The following is a 13,500-nucleotide window of genomic DNA, read 5'->3' on the forward strand; positions in this document are numbered from 1 at the left end:
AGTACTACTGCTGGGCTGTTATTGGGTCCCATAGCCTTTTCTCTATTCGGCCATTTTTTTATCATGTGGAATGAATTGAGTTGGCTGAAGACTCACGTCTGTGATGTTGGAGACTTCAAGAGGAGGCAGAAATGAATGACCCACTGTTTGACTGAAGATAATTGCAAATGCTTCAGCTGTGCCTTTAGCTCTGTTGTGCTGGACTCGCCCATCAATGAGGATGGGAATGTTCGTTAGTTATTTGGTCATCACCATTCATGACTGGGTGTGGCAGGGCTGCAGAACTTTGTTCTGAGTTGTGGGATTGCTTACCTGACTGTCACATACAGCTTCTGCTGTTCGGAATGAATGATACCTGTGTCATAGCTTCACAAAGTTAGTATGTCATTTTTAGGTATACCTAATGCTGCTCCTGCCATGATCTCTTGCACGCCTCATTTGAATCAAGATTGATTCCTGGCTTGATGGTAATGGTAGAGTGAGGGATATGCCAGGTCATGAGACTCCAGTTTGTGGTTGAATACAATTCTTCTGATGGTCCACAAAGTCTCTTGAATGTCCATGAATGCTAGCCCTGTTTTAAATTTAAGCTAATCAGTGAGCAGAATAGATTTGTAAGGATAGGCCATACCTGATGAATTTGACTGAATTTTTTTGAAGAGGTGACTGAAGTAGTGAACAATGAAATGTGTATGGATGTTATTTATGTGGACTTCAGAAGGATTTAATAAAGTATCTCATAAACTGTTGAAGTCCTTGAAATTGAAGGCAAATTATTGACCTGGTTAGGAAATTGGCTGAGCAGCAGGAGACAGAACAGGGATAATTGGCAGGTACTCTAATTAATAGACTGTAAATAATGGTGTCCTGCAAGGATGTGTGTTGGGACTTCACCTTTTCACTGTATTCTGTGGCAACTTAGATGGAATAAAAAGCCACGTATACAGATTTGTTGATGTCGCAAAGATAGGAAAAGATGGAAGAATAAAATTACAAAGTACTATCGATAGATCAAATGAATAGGCAAAGCCATGGCAAATTATTTAAATGTAGGCAAACGGACTGCGTTGGATCTCATGCCCTGGATTGTTGGGGCTAAAGGATCCAGGTTGCACACTTGTTTTGGGGTGACCGAGTTGGTACCAAGACAGAAGATCTGTAGACCATTTTTAGAAGAAACTCATTCTGTTTATTTACAAAAGGAACTCAGCAGCTACACTTGTGTGCTTACAACTCAAAATTCTGTCTTTACTCTTCTGACTCTAACTCAAGACTACTGATTACAGATATAGTCTGCGCTACTGGGTACCAAGATCATGTGATCTTTCTTTTAAGACAAATGCCGTAATGTATATTACACATTCGATTACTATAGAAGGTCATCCTCATTAGACCTAAAAGGGATAGAATAAGGTACCTTCCAATTGTCAAAAAACTGGAAACAGTGGAGGTCCAAAGAGACTTTGGCAGGTGTGGGGGTGGAATCCAGGTACTTAAATCATTTAAGTGGCATGAACAGGTACAGAAAATAATCAAAAAGACCAATGGGATGAAGGTCTTTATACCCTGAGGGCTAGAATACAAGGGTATTCAAGTCATGTTTCACCTAGATAAAACCCTGGTTAGCTCACATCTAAAACATGAGCGTTCTAGCCACTGCACCTTGGGAAGGGTACATTGACCTTGCTGTGTAGATTTACCAGAATGATACCTGGATGAAATTCCAAACAGGGATGAAACAAGCGAGAGTTGTATTCGATGGAATTTAGAAAATTAAAGAATGCTTTAAATGAAGTTTTCAAGCCATTAAGGGGAAAACAGTTCAGGTAGATTGGAGAGTCTACAATCATAAGACGTAGGAGCATTACATCTACTGGATCTCCTTTATCTATCCTGATAGTTACCTCCTCAAAGAATTCTAATAAATTTGTCAGGCATGATTTCCCCTTCATGAAGCCATGCTGACTGCTTGATTAGATTATGTAATTCTAAATGCTGTGCTATTACATCCTTTATAATAGGCTCTGACATTTTCTCAATGACAGATGTTAGCTAACTGGCCTATAGTTACCTATTTTTTGTCTCCCTCCCTTTTTGAATAAGGGTGTTACTTTGATAGTTTTCCAATCCTCTGGGACTTCTCCAGAATCCAGAGATTCTTGGAAGATTACTGTCATTGCATCCATTATCTCTGTAGCTACTTCCTTTAATTCATAAATTTTGTTCAGAATACTACGTGCATTTAAGTAAAGAGCCATTGATTTCGCCTTTTTACCATTTTTTCCCCCTTTGACCCTATGTGCTGCTGTGTTTTTATGTTTGTACACTCTGTCCCTTCCTGCCACACTCTGGGTATTATTACCTCTGCAAGGCTGCCATATCCTTTTGCTTTGTAGGCCTATGTATCCCCTTTCCAGAATCCTCCCCCCTCCCCTTATATTTAGTTTAAAGCCCTGTCTATAGCCCTAGTTATTTGGTTCACCAGGACACTGGTCCCAGCACGGTTCAAGTGAAGCCTGTCCCACTGGAACAGCTCCCTTCTACCCCAGCACTGATGCCAATGCCCCATGAACTGAAACCCATTCCTCCCACACCAATCTCTGAGCCATGCATTTAACTCCTTGACTTTATTTGCCCTATGCCACTTTCTGTGGCTCAGGTAGTAGTCGCGAGATTATTACCTTGGAGGTTCTGCTTTTTAATTTAGCTCCTAACTGTTCAAATTCTTTCAACAGAACCTCCTTTCTAGTCTTATCAATGTCATTGGTCCCAACGTGGACGACGACAACTGGATCCCTCTCCTCCCACTTCAAGTTTTCACGACGAGAGGGCATAGACTAAACGCTAGAGTGAAAGCTCGTGGAAGTTTGGAACTCTCCGCAAATAGCAATTGATGCTAGATAAAATAATTTTAAAACTGAAGTTGATACATTATTGATATGAGGCAAGGCGGGTAATGGAGTTAGGTCATGGTTCAGTCATGATCTCATTTGAATTGCAAAAAATCTGGAGGGATGAAATGTCCTCCAGCTGTTGCTACTTTCCTATATATCCACCTTGGAGCAGATGTGGTGCAGATTGACCAGAATGATACCGCGGCTGAAATGGGTAAACATGTCTTAACTCGCAGCAAATCCTGTTCCCCTATCACCCGTGTGCTTACTGATCTACATTGATTCCCATTCAAGCAGTGTCTTCATTTTAAAATTCTCGTCTTTGTTTTCAAATCCCTTCATGGTCTTACCTCTCTTTTTCTGTAGTCCCCTCCAACCCCAGAACCATCAGATATCTTCACTCTTCAAACACTGGCCTCTTGTGCATTCCCAGTTTTAACTGTTGGTGGCCATCCCTTCAGTTGTCTGGGCTCCAAGCTTTGGAATTTCCTCTACATCTCTCCATCTCTCTACCTAATTTTTTCCCCCTTTAAAACATGCCTTAAAACCTTCCTCTTTGACCAAGCTTTTTGTATCTGACCTAATATCTCTGCACCTTGGTGTCATGCTTGTGTTATGATGCACTTGTGAGGTGCCTTGGGACGTTCCATCATGTTAAAGGCACTATATAAATATAAGTTGTTGTTGGGAACTTGAAATGAGTGAGCATGCTGACCTTTCTCTTAGGCACTGTTTCATACCCAGCACAGGTTCATAGACCTCCTTATGTGCTGCAAGCTCCTTTTGGCTTGATCTGTGCCAGCTCTTTTATTACAATTCCCACAGAGACTGATGATAAAAAAAAACATCCAACTTAGAGGAATCGCACAAGATTTCATGCAACAAACCAACCTAACATCAACAAAACATTAATTATTAGGCAACTAATAAACCCCAAGCCACATTTTATACTTTACAACACTTTCTTTGCAAAATTAGTCTTTACAGGAAAGAGTCCAAAGTTACTCCCAGCTTCCAAAGGGTCCACTTCTCCCTGTTTCACTAAGTCATAACACCTAGTAACCTTCAAAGCTTATTTCCCTTGGTCTTCTGAGAAATCCTTCCAGCTGCACGGTTCACTTTGGTGATTCCTTTCCCTCCCTATCCCGGCCAAGCTAGGACAAATTTTCTAGTGTCCTTAAATTTCCATGGGCAGATCTTGCCAAACCTCTGAAAAAGATTTCTCCTCATTTACTCTCTGGATTTCTTGCCTATTATTTTAAATCTGTGAAGTCTGGTTACCAATTCACTTCCTGAGGAAACAAAGTAACTAGGGTGCTGCTATCAAACCCTTGAATTTAGAATACCTCATATGAGGGTTTTCCCTTGAGATTGCTGCACTGCTGCTCTGAGAAAAGCAAAATCATCATCTGCAATCTCTCCACATCAATGCAGTTCTTCATCTTTAGTATCATTTTGGTATACCTGCCCTATTCCAGCTTCAATGCATTGACATCCTCCCTAAAATGTGCTTTACACAGAATAGTTTGAATATTTAAGGTCCCACTGTGCCATGGTTTCGAGTAGTTGTGATCCAGTTCTTAATAGTGTACGTAACTGTCTTTCTGGATTCATTAACATAATCAGCAGTTGTGATGTACAAGACAATTGTGGGAAATAGAAACATTCATTTTGGTAATACAATAGTGTTGTACAGTTGAACAGAAAAAGACATTGCATGTGGTCCACCTGATCTGGGAGTGTTTGATTATGACTTTGGATAATAGATTTTTAAAAATGCACTTCTGTTAATAAGTTTAAATTTTAAGCACAGAGGTGGAAGAAAGTAGTTTCAGCCATGTAACACTTAAGCATCTAGTTGCATGACTGCACTAAAAGTGGAATAATTCGGTTTTTACTGTTTTGTGAACAGAACTTTTTCATAGTTTTTTTGACATGTGTAGGAGGTTATACTCGTACCATCAGATGTGAGATCTTTTTAATATATCCCGCCCCCCTCCTTGAATTTAGGTTAAGAATCTGGTGAAATAAGCTTTAAAAATAACTTTTAATTGGAAGACTTAATTTTATAATCAAATACACATGTTGAAGAAGAAATATGCATTGTAACCTCCCCAGTTCAGAAATCTATTATTTGGAAATGCCAGTTCTCCAGAAATTTTTTGAGCAGACCCAAGCAACTCGTGGCATCATTCTAGCACAGAAGTTTGAAAGTGGAAACATAGAAGATACAGTACTTAACCAAATTTTTATTACTGCTTTATAATGTTTTGTCACTGTTTTATACTTGAGATAAATATATATGTGGTGTTTTCCACTTCACACTGGTTAGGCATTCTAACATTGTTCTATAATCCAGAAAATTCCAAAATTGGAAAATGACTTGGTCCCAAGCATTCAGGACTGGAGAGGTAACAGTGTAATAAAGCAAAACATCACAGATGCTGGCGAACAAAAACTGGCAGCATCTGTGAAGAGAGAAACAGTTAAAATTTAGAATCCAATATGACTATTCAGAACTTTGATAACGTTTCAAATGTTTGAAAAACCTCAAAATTAATGGCTGCAACTTCACCCCTTATTCATCCCAACCCCCCTCCACCCATCCACCACAACTGCTTTCAACTCAATGACAAAGACAACTGAATACATGTTTTGCCTCATGTTTAGCATTGGTGCTGTTCATTACCACAAATTCCAAAGGCTTAATGTTTAATTTTTTTAAACTAAGAAAACGTGCTGAATAGTTGCTTTTCTAATTTGTGCCTTCTCATTGTTAATTCCAATCTGTAGCTAACTTATTTTAAATTCACATTGTTAATTTTCTAGACACTGCCTTCAATCTTGTTAAAGGTAGCAATGGAAACAACTTGATCTCAACATAAAATAGTTTTTTTTAGTTACTGGAAAATGTGTGTGGAAATTGATTTACAATGAAATTTGATGCATTTTAATAACTTGTATTTTTTTGCCCAATCCAAGACTGAATTTTTTAATTCTAAATAACTGTACTAAATTGCAATGCATATACTAATCTATTTATAATGAGCCATTTCTGGTATGTGAACATGTAAATGGATACTGAATGCAATGTTTTAAATGTCTTATTTTTAAATAAAATGCGAATTATTTTGTCATCAGACTGGAAACCGTACCTTTAATAGGGCAAAGCTACTTAATGTTGGCGTGAGGGAAGCATTAAAGGATGAAGACTGGGACTGCCTATTTCTACATGATGTTGACCTTATTCCAGAGAACGATTACAATCTGTACATCTGCAATGAGAAATACCCCAAGCATGTATCCAGCGCAATGAATAAATTCAAGTACAGGTATTGAAAATGCAAAATTAATTAGTTATAGTGGCTTTAGTTTCATATTCTGATATATTTTAGAATGTTAACTAAGCACTATGCTGACTGACACTAATATAAGAATTCTTTCAATGCAAACATTGCACTTGTGCAACTAAATTACACAAAGTATTTAATATCTGAAGCTATGTATATTTCATTAATCCGGATTTGAGCTTGTATTCCTTAGCTTCAGAAAACACATCCATAGGGGCTTTCTTCCTTCCAATTACGTTTATATTAGGAATAATGAATCATGATTTTATCTTCTATTATGTCTGATTTGGTTTTAGTGTTTCCCCCATAATCTAATTTATTTAAAAAAAATCCAGAGGCAGTTTTCCCACCAGCAGAGGATGTAACTGGTAGTACAGGACTGCTTTTAAAACTACCACACTGAACACATGACTCACTTGAAAGGTATCGAGGTCTGAAAAGATGATGTATTACCAACCATTGCTTTATTGTTGAAAAAAGAGACATGCTATCAAAGCTTATAGTCTTGCACAATGAAAAACTTTGATAGCATGTCTTTTTTTCAGCAATACTCGAGTTCTGTACCATCAAATGACTAACTGCGTAATTCTACCACTTATTTGTAGCCAAGATTGTGAACATCAACATAATCACCGCAAACTGGGATTGACTTTGGAATTACAATAGCACTGTGTTAGCTCAAATTAACACCCAACTCAGCTTTAGCTAGATTCAATTTAAAATTGCAATCTTCAAAATTGAACGTTACTTTTATGGTTTACGTTTGGTAGGTTTTCAGCATGGTGTCAACAATCTTAAAGGTCTACCAAGTTTAGGTTATTTTATTGTCTCAGATTTTCCTTTTTCTGTATCTGACGTGGTAAGAATTATTTCTGTATATACGTTTGTCTGCAATGATAGCATTTTTTTTCCTCCTTTGGGTAACTAACATATGGTGTCTTAGAAGTTATGATAGGAGTTCCCCAGTCTAGCCTGTCAATACTTTCAAGCTTGTGCAGGAGACCTTTTGTAAATCGCCTGCAGTGATGCAATTACAAGGAAAGTAAGGACACTGGACATCCTTTTTACTCTTTTCCATGAGCTTCATTATAATCAAATAATCAGTACAATGGCCTGTGAACAGGTTCTTTTAACAGAATTGTGTTTGTAAATGCATAACCAGCTTTGAAAAGCAAACATTAAACAGAAATGTTGAAGGGTCATGAGGACTCAAAACGTCAACTCTTTTCTTCTCCGCCGATGCTGTCAGACCTGCTGAGTTTCTGGCTCTCAAGCGTTTGAAAAGTCTATCTCTACCTCTGTTCAAGCCACATGGGATGCATCACGTAGTGGTAGGAAGCTCAAGTTAAAGCAATTGTAATTCACCAAGGGTAAGACATCCTGAAACATTCTGATACACAACTTGAAACTGAGCCATGTAAGGAGATATTAGGCCAGATGATCAAAAGCTTCATCAGAAGTAGGTTTTAAGGAGCATCTTAAAGGAGGATAGAGAAGCAGAGAGGTTTAGGGAGGGAATTTTGGACTTAGAGCCTTGACAGCACATGGGTGTTTGACAAAATGTTATGATGCTTCCTTTTATTACAATGCCACAAAATGTACCTATTGGCACGACTTCCACATCTTGCCCATGATTGCATCCTGAATGTTAGCTTGCCCTTTAATTTGATTCATGATGGGAACAAATAGATATTTGCATGGTTGAAGGACTGTTTCATATTTAGTCCAGTGAGGTGAAGGTGGAGTGGGGAGGGTGGTAAAATGAATACAGGATACTAGCTTTCATTTGTTTGTTCGTTCCAGTCAAATAATTAATTGAGTCTTCTAGCTATGAGGATATCGAAGGGAAAAATTTAAGCAGCTGGTCTGGAAATGGGTGCTCCATCTTCCTAATCCTTGTTCTTCCCCTTTGACAATGCCTGATGGTCTTTGTGCAGCAGACAATGATTGTAAGTAGTAGACAATATTGTGCTGGACATAGCATGCATTTAAATCTGGATGCCCTTGCTGGTGAATACTGAAGGGTCTTTCTGGACTAGTCGTGGCTCCTGAAGGCCTGAAGTGCACATTCAACATTCTGGCGTGCTCCATCATGTGCCGAGTGGTCATGTGACTTTTAATAGTGCTTCTGCATCTCACTGGGATTCCTCACATGTTATGAATTAAGTTTGAAGGAGGTTTTACCCCGGTCTCCTAACTGCTAGCCCACAAGTCTGCTTTCTGGAAGAAAAAAGTCTTGAATGCTGGACAGCTGCTAGGATACATGGTGAACACCTGTAAAAGTCTCTTGCTGTTGTACAGAAGCTGCACATTAATTGAATATCCCTTGTGACTGATTTTTTAAAAATTCTTGGCTGCTGTGATTTTCCTTGCATTGCCAGGTGTTCCATTGTGCAATTGATGGTATCCTTTGCTTGTGGGAAGCCAGCCAGAGCTGATTGAGTATCTGCTCATTCTAGGGATTGTCATTGTATGGGAAGTTTACTTAAGTCCTAACCCTGGTAAACAATCAACCAGTCACCTGGCTAATGCATTTATATGCAACAAATATGAACTATTCTGTTTCTAGTAGTGTCCGAGAAGGAACCAAGGGCAAAAAATCAGGTGGCTGAGAGTTTCACAGTCACTAGTAATGTGTAACCATCATGCCTAGCAGGACACCTTCTAGGAGACTTCAGGTGTCTGGAGCTGGGTTGCGATTGCGCTTAATTTTTCTTGTTTATAGCACATTGATGACCCAAGCACGTACTCTTGGGAGTTAAAAGTTTCCTCTTTTGCGTTGGATAAATTTATTCCATAACTCGCAACTTCTGAAAGAGACTGCAAAGTTTTGCACTGATTGGTAATAGATATTTCATGTAAATATATACATGAACGAGTGGAAATAAAGTTCAATATAGTTTAAGTGAGGTCATGCATTTTTGTAGGAGGAAACCGATCCCACATACTCCTTTTGAAAATAGGTTAGAGGAACACGGATGTAGGATACAAATACACACAAACTAGTGACACGGGGTTAAAATGCCTAAACAAAAGTAAACAAAGCACTGGGGTTCACTTCTACAGGGATAGATTTGAATAGCAGTGAAGTTACATTAAACTTGTTATAGAACCTTGGTTAAACCACACTTGGATACCAGCACAGTGCATACTTCATGGTATAAAGGTACTGGAAAAAGGTGCAAAAAAAGAATTACAAGAGTGATACCAGAACAGGGGTTGTAATCACCAGAAAAAATTGAACAAGATGTGGGGCTCTTTTTTTTTCCCATCTGGAAAAAGGAAGACAGAAGGGTGACCTGGGAAGTCCTTAAGATTATGAAAAGGTTTGATAGGGCAAACAGAAGATATTTCCACTGTGGATGACTGGGGGCCATAAATATGACATTTACTAACAAATCCATTAGGGAATTCAGAAGAAATTCCTTTATCCAACCGCTACCACAAGGAATAGTAGAGATAACTTGCTTATGTGCATTAAAGGAGAAACTAGATAAACATGAAGGAAAAAAATAGGATTAGATGAAGGATGGGAAGAGGTTCATGTGGACTATGAACTATTTAGGCTGAATGAGCTGTTTGTGCTGTGCATTTTATGTAAGAGTCATTATGGCACAGAAGGAAGCCATTTGGCCCATTTACGTCGGTGCCAGCACTATAGAACAATCCAGTCAGCCCTATTTCCCAGCTTTATTTCATTGTCCTACAACTTTATTTATCTCAGGCCCAAGTGCTGATCTAATTGCCTTTTGAAATCATTCACCATCTCCACTTCCACCACCCTCGTAGATGATGAGTTCCAGCACACCACCATTTGTGGCATAAAACTGCTTCCTCCTATCCTGCTACATCTCTTGCCCAAAATCTTAAATCTGTGTCCCCCAAGTTCTTGTAAAGTAAGCTAATGGGAACAGCTTTTCTTTGTTTACCTTATCTAAACCTGTCACAATCTCACCTCAATCTCCCTGTTCCAAGAGAAATATCCCCAGCTTCTTCAACCTAACTTTAGTTAAAATCCCTCATCCCCTGAGCAATTCTGGTAAATCTCGGCATCTTTTCAAGGACCCTCATGTCATTCCTAAAGTGCAGTCACCAGAACAGGACACACCACTCCAGTTGTGGCCTACCTAAAGCTTCATAAAGATTCAGCATAACTTCCCTGCTTTTGTACTCGATGCCTCCAGTTTTGAAGCCCAAGGTCCCATACGTTTTGCTAACCACACACACAATATGTCCTGCCACTTTAAAAGATCTATACACTTGAACCCCTAGGTCCCTCAATTTCTGTATAGTCTGTGCCATTTAATTTATATTGTGTCTTACTGTTCTTCTGCCAAATTGCACTCCTCTATAAAATTACATCTCCCACTTGTCTGCCCATTCTGCTGGCCTATGTTCTGTTGTTGTCAATTGGCATCCTCACTGCCACACCTCCAAGTTTGGTATTGTCAACAAATTTTGAAATTTTACCATGTTCCACTATCCAAGTTATATGTCAAATAAAATAACAGTGGTCCTAGTACTGAACCTTGGCAAACACCACTACCATCCTCCAATCTGAAAAAACAACCATTTTCCTTGACTCTATTTACAGACATATTGTTTTTTATCCGAGTTGATATTTACCATCCAATTCAATGAGTCTCAATTTTGTTAACCAGCCTTTTGTCAAACACTTAAAATCCATATGCACAACATCCATTGCTTTCCCTTCATTGCTCTATACATGATCAAAAAAATAAATTTGATTAGTCTGTGCTGGCCCTCAATTACTCAAACCCCTCCAAGTGCCTATTCATATTTTCCCCTGGTTATTGTTTCTACAACCTTATCCAAAACTGAAGTTAAACTGACTGACCTGTAGTTAGTAATAATATCCTTGCACCCTTTCTTGAATAAGTGTCACATTTGCTAGTCTCCAATTCTTCCATAACTTTCCAAATGTTCCTAGATATGGTAAGCCCTTCCACCATCTCTACTCCCACTTCCTTTAGCATCCTGGAATGCAAGCTATCAGGACCATATAAAGTGTATTTATCTGTTCATGGTTTTTGAGTAAAATTTGTGCATGTGGATAAAATGGTGTTGCCACAGGAACATCTGTGGCTAGTCAGTGATTTCTGTTGGCCAGCACTGATTCCACAACAATCCGCCTTCTCCACTATTGTCAATTGCTAGTACATGTGCATAATCTCCATCCCTTGGAGACTGTAACTAACATTGCCAGCACCACAGTGACTGGCTGTAACTTTGAGGTGCTACACTCTATTGAATCATTTAACAAAACTCATCACAAATGATTAAATTACTTTGCATTTTTTAGGTGCACAATGCACATATGATTTGAATGCTGCATGTTGGTTGAACTATAGGAGACCTGTAAAGTATACTATGTACCTTAACTGAAATGATAGACATGGATTTCAACTTAATTTGAAGTTTTAACTTTTTCCCCAAGTGATGCATATGTTTGTGTTCTTTCTAGGCTACCGTATAAGATGTATTTTGGTGGTGTTTCAGCCTTGACTCCTGATCAGTACTTGAGGATTAATGGCTTCCCAAATACATACTGGGGTTGGGGTGGAGAAGATGATGACATTTCTGCTAGGTAGGACTTGTTCATTAAACTTGGCTATAAAATATTTGTTAATCTTGCATGGCTTACTTTTTATAAAGTTTGTACTCCTGTCATGATCATTAGGACATAGATTTGAATTCGAGATTAACAAATAGTTAAATGGAACCTCAGGGCAAGATGTGGTCTATGATGTGCAAACAGCTAATGACCATTGACAGTCTGGTCCATGAAGTCCAGCTGATATTGTTTTTTCTGCACTAATGGTTCATGTTTGTTTTCTTTTAGATTTTATTGGTTTAGGGGGTTTGCTAAGGATGTTCTTGGCACTGTTGTCACTTTGGTAATTAAACCCTAAATCGGAACATCAGTATCTTTATCTCAAACTGCTGATATTCATGGAAATTAATGGGAATGATGACTTAAACGTTGTGGGCATTATAAAATTTCATATATACCCCCCAAAACTCTGAAAAGCAAAAATTATGGACACACCTGGCCTAAAGGCTGCCAATAATTAGTTTGGTCATGCAGTAGGATCCATTTAAGATTGATTAGCTTTTTAAAAACTTGTGTAAATAAATCTTAATTTTTTCAACTTTTTATTTAGAATTTATTTAGCAGGAATGAAGATAATTCGAACTCCCCTCTCACTTGGACATTACAAAATGATCTCTCACAGTATGGATGTGGGTAATGAAAAAAATGAAAAAAGGTACTTTCAGAAGTGGTTTTAAGTTATGAGCCAAGCTTCAGTGTAATAACCCCAAGTTTAAAAAATACTGGAGTTTTAGATCATCTGTGACTGTAGCATTTAAAAGATTGAGATACAAAATACATTAATTTACTCTTTTTGACAAGCAGTGTCATATTGATTTTTTTAGTTGGTTAATTTTTGAATATTGATTTTTTCAGTTTAAGTACCTGTTTAGTTAGTCATTTGAAGGAAGGTATTAGCACTGGGTGCAGATGGGCATAAACTAGCAATCTGCTGGGGCAGAGGACAGAGAGGAGAAGCAAAAATGTATGCGTGTAGTTTAGGTTAAAGTATTTAAAGTGACTTAATATTTTACTCGGTACCTTTGCTCTGAGAACATTTTCCATCAGCTGTAACTTGTCATAATATTGCATCAAAAACACATGGTGCATTTTGCACCCAGTTGAAGAGGCTATGATTTATTGTAGTCATATGAGCAGAGAAACAAAAAAATCACTCATTTTCATCTTTCCTTTCACATTGGCAACCACAAGTCTGTTTCTAACTTTCAGTTCTCTTGTCCCTCTTTAAAACATTTTGGGTAGCAACAGTGAGATTTTGCAAACCCTTCAGGCTGGACTCAAAAGTTGTCTTCTATTTAAAAACTGATGACCTCTATTTTAAAGAAAATTCTTGAACAAATAAAGCACAAGCGATCTTTTGCTCATCAACAAAGGACTACTGAGTTTGGATTTAGATTTAAAAGGATTATGAACCGATAAAATTGATGACTTCCTGTTTGGGAAAGGACCTGCTTGCAAGTTCTATTAATAATTCAGACATACCGCCATGAATTGATATAGTTAACAGAGCTCTGGGAAGAGTTTGCATTTTCATTTAAGCATTTGTGAATAGTGAAGTGACAACTGCTAAAAGGAAAATACCCAATTTAAAAGAGACTTTTGGGAGAGAAGGCAGAATGTT

General features: G+C 38.2%; 1 protein-coding gene across 1 annotated transcript in view; it reads left to right on the forward strand.

Moving 5' to 3' along the window:
• Positions 1 to 13,500, forward strand: part of LOC121284091 (beta-1,4-galactosyltransferase 3-like) — a 52,634-nt gene that overhangs the window by 36,753 nt on the left and 2,381 nt on the right. Inside the window, exons 3-5 of the mRNA XM_041199158.1 lie at positions 6,036 to 6,226; positions 11,730 to 11,852; positions 12,430 to 12,534. Coding sequence (XP_041055092.1) covers positions 6,036 to 6,226; positions 11,730 to 11,852; positions 12,430 to 12,534 — 419 coding nt within the window. The remainder of the gene's footprint in view (positions 1 to 6,035; positions 6,227 to 11,729; positions 11,853 to 12,429; positions 12,535 to 13,500) is intronic.

The sequence above is a fragment of the Carcharodon carcharias genome, chromosome 11 (assembly GCF_017639515.1).
Source record: "Carcharodon carcharias isolate sCarCar2 chromosome 11, sCarCar2.pri, whole genome shotgun sequence".
Taxonomy (NCBI): domain Eukaryota; kingdom Metazoa; phylum Chordata; class Chondrichthyes; order Lamniformes; family Lamnidae; genus Carcharodon; species Carcharodon carcharias.